The following is a 3,687-nucleotide window of genomic DNA, read 5'->3' as shown; positions in this document are numbered from 1 at the left end:
CAAATAACGAGGCTATATACAGTGGGTATCGGTACCAGTCAATGTGCAGGGTACAGGTTAGTAGTGGTAATTGAGGTAATATGTACATATAAAACAATTGTGACTATGCATAGATAATTATCAGCGAGGAGCAGCGGGGCAATGCAAACAGTCTGGGTGGTCATTTGATTAGCTGTTCAGCAGTCTTATGGTTTGGGATAGAAGCTGTTAAGTAGCCTTTTGGACCTAGACTTGGCACTCCGGTACACCGCTTGCTGTGCGGTAGCAGAGAGAACAGTCTGACTAGGGTAGGAATTCCCCCCTTAGATAGTACAACGGCAGGGAAAAATACCTGAGAAATATTTTGTTTTATGGACATAGTTTAATATTTACTTGCTATTTAGTTGAATGAAAGTTATTGCAGTTATTGCATCTGATAGAAATAAAGCGCTGACAGACTTCTCATCTTGAATATGGTGTTGATGAAATGCCATCAAAACATAAAGTCAAATACATAGGGAAAATATTTATTTACAGTTTCAGAACTATCTACTGTAACTCATACACTTTAAGAAAAGCTAACAATGAATATTAACAATCACACACACACACACACACACACACACACACACACACACACACACACACACACCACACACACACACACACACACACACACACACACACACACCACACACACACACACACCACACACAGCCAAACCGCACGAGGCAATGTTGCAGACTGCATGGGGTTGTTTTAAGGAATTCAGTTCCTTCTCCGGGTCTAAGCCGAAAAATATACAGGTTAGGACAATATTTATGCAAAGACTTATGGGATAGAATCCTCTTGTTCTAAAGTATATTTTATACCTAGCTTCAGCTGTGGTTCACTTTCAACTGTAACTTACTTCCATGGACTCTTTAGTCACTGTGGTCCTCCTCTTTGCTCATCACCTTCAAATATCCTCATTATCAAACCTTCCTAATAGAGCAGCACCATAGTGACCATAGTGCCGGAATAGAGTCCATATATACACAGCTGGATCTTAGCTACAGACAGACAGTCTCTCATGGCAGACAGACCTCGCTCTCTTCTCTTCCATTCTTGCTCTTCCATTCTTCTCTCTCTCCCTCTCTTCCCTTCTCAGACATAGTCTTTTCCAGAGGCTGGTCCCAAGGTCTCGGAGCGAGGGGACTTGTTGTACCTGGCGGTGTAGGATCCCTCGTCCTTCTCGGGGCAGTTGAAGCAGAGCAGGCCTCCTCCAATCAGCAGCAGGGCAGCTGCCCCCCAGCCCACGTAGAGCGCGCCCCCCAGCTCCCTCTTCTGAGCGCTTACCAGGTGCGGGTTGTAGAAGTCCTGGATGATGCTGTGGGCTATCCTGCAGACAGGGATCAGACACAGAACCCCGGCAATGATGAACACCACCCCAGACGTCACGCCCACTTTAGCCTTGGACGCCTCGTCCTCCACGCAGTTGGTGCACTTTCCKCCGGCTACAGCCAATAGGATGGCGATGATGCCGGAGAGGATGGCGATGACAGTCATGGCTCTGGCAGCCTGAAGGTCCTGGGGCAGGGCCAACATGGAGTCATAGATCTTACARTGCATCTGGCCCGTGCTCTGGAACACGCAGCTCATCCAGATACCCTCCCAGGTGACTTGAGAGATGATGATGTTGCTGTCAATGAAGGCGGAGACCTTCCACATGGGCATGGCGCATACGATGATAGTCCCGATCCAGCCAATGARCCCCAGGGCCGTGCCCAGCATCTGTAACCCAGCTGACACCATATTGGATCCGGTTGGCGTTGGTTTCTCTGTTTGTCTGCGTGTCTGAGTGAAACTGGATGGCCTTTTGTCTTAGTCTGTGTCTCCTCTCTCTCTATGTGGCGTAGAGGTTCTTTGTCTTCTCTCTGTGTAATCTGAATACAGTGGGTGGTCGTCTCCATGTGCTGCTCTAGGTCTGAATCCGAGTGGGGGAGGACTACCAAGAGTACAGGTACTTATAACCTCCACCTCAGGGTGGAGGGAGGGAGGGAGGGAGGGAGGAAGGGGCCATACTTGAAATCACCTAACAACCAACCTGCTCTATTGTCTCACTCTCTCTCTCTCTAACTTCCCCTCTTTCCCTCTCCTAGTTCACTCTCTTTCCTCCTCTCTCTCTGACAACAATAGTATGTACAATTTAATCTATAATTCAATTCCTAGAGCATCATAAGACAATATAGTCAACAGTATCCCTTAACAAAAAAAACATGTCAAATTTGCAGTTTCACATGTGAAATATCTGTTTTCACATGTGAAATATCTGTTTTCACATGTTGAGCTTAAATTTCACACGTGAAACCATCTTTTCACATCTATTAAATTTAGAGTTCACATGTTAACATCACATTTTCACAAGTGAGGAGAATATCATGTTTTCACCTCTCACTTTCACATGTGGAATTGCAAGTTCACGTAAAAAAATAATTTACATGTGAAAATCAATCACATGTGAAAATCWAATTTGCAGGTTCACATGTAAGAAAACCCATGATTGTTTTTCACATGTGAATTTGCAATTCCAAATGTGAAAGTGAGTTTTTCAAATGTGACAGTTTTTCACATATGAAACTGCAAATTTCATTATTTCATGTAATTGTTTTTCACATGTGAATTTGTAATTCCACGCCACTCCCACTTTAGCCAAGGATGCCTTGTTTAAACACCTCGTCTAAATCTGATTTACAGTTTCACTTCCAAGAAAACTCCACATGGGGTTGAAATAATGTTATTCTCCTCACATGTGAAAAGAGGGTGGTAACATGTTGCAGTAGAAATGTTTCCACCAGTGGAATTAGGTTGACCACATCTAAAAAGCCCAAATGCAGGACAAGGGAGCGCTTTTGCGGGACATTCGTGGAACACAGTGGACAGAAAACATTTTTGGGGGGCAGGTTAGTGATCACGTTGAAATGGTGAAATAGTTCTGCTGTATGAAGGTCACTGCCTGTTAAGGGGCAGTCCTTGATACTATGTACCCATTGATTTTTTTAAGAACTTAAGGTCAAATGTGTCATGACCTTAGTTCAACRGTTGTCAGAACTCAAAACYTAAGATTGCTTTACGCCAATGTTTCTAGGMCCGCCAGAGAACGTGTGGTGAGACCGCATTTGCCCCAGTCATTTTCAACCCACTTTCAAAGCAGCAGCACCGACCAGGACAGTTACTTCTCAGAGCATTTTTGCGTTCCAGTTCAACATTTACCTGCTCGCAGTCTACCATTGAAATCCATTGAAGAATACACACAGAAAAGTTGCGCTATTTTGTATTTGAGCAATATGATTTGTCGTTCATTCAAGCTCCCCTATGTTCCCGCGAGACACAACTTCTCGAGCACACGAGCAGAAGTTGATAGCTATGTGTGTGTGTGTGTATCACTGTAAATGTAACAGCTTTGAAATTGTATTAAGAATGCTGTACTGCAGGAAATCAGTAGGAATGAGGATTCTTTGACAAATTAAAAGTTTGCTCACACAACAGTAAATCAGTGACTGTTAGAGAGAGAGGCGGGGGGTTCTTCCTAGATAGTGGAGGGCTTTATAAGTGCTGTGGCCCCCTTTCCTGCTGGCTCAGGTATTTGTGACAGTGTGAATTAGTATGTAGTCGGTCCTCTGACACAGCTCAGGACATGCCTAGTGTTTGTCATCTGAACACAGCTCC

General features: G+C 44.3%; 1 protein-coding gene across 1 annotated transcript in view; it reads right to left on the bottom strand.

The window, feature by feature from the left end:
- Positions 1-1,950, bottom strand: part of LOC111964431 (claudin-4-like) — an 11,565-nt gene extending 9,615 nt beyond the window's left edge. Inside the window, exon 1 of the mRNA XM_023988333.2 lies at positions 1,290-1,950. Within this exon, the coding sequence (XP_023844101.2) occupies positions 1,290-1,773 (484 nt within the window). The 5' untranslated portion in view covers positions 1,774-1,950. The remainder of the gene's footprint in view (positions 1-1,289) is intronic.
- Between the last annotated feature and the right edge of the window lie 1,737 nt (positions 1,951-3,687).

The sequence above is a fragment of the Salvelinus sp. IW2-2015 genome, linkage group LG5 (genome assembly GCF_002910315.2).
Source record: "Salvelinus sp. IW2-2015 linkage group LG5, ASM291031v2, whole genome shotgun sequence".
NCBI lineage: Eukaryota > Metazoa > Chordata > Actinopteri > Salmoniformes > Salmonidae > Salvelinus > Salvelinus sp. IW2-2015.
This window is presented reverse-complemented; position numbering and strand designations above follow the sequence as displayed.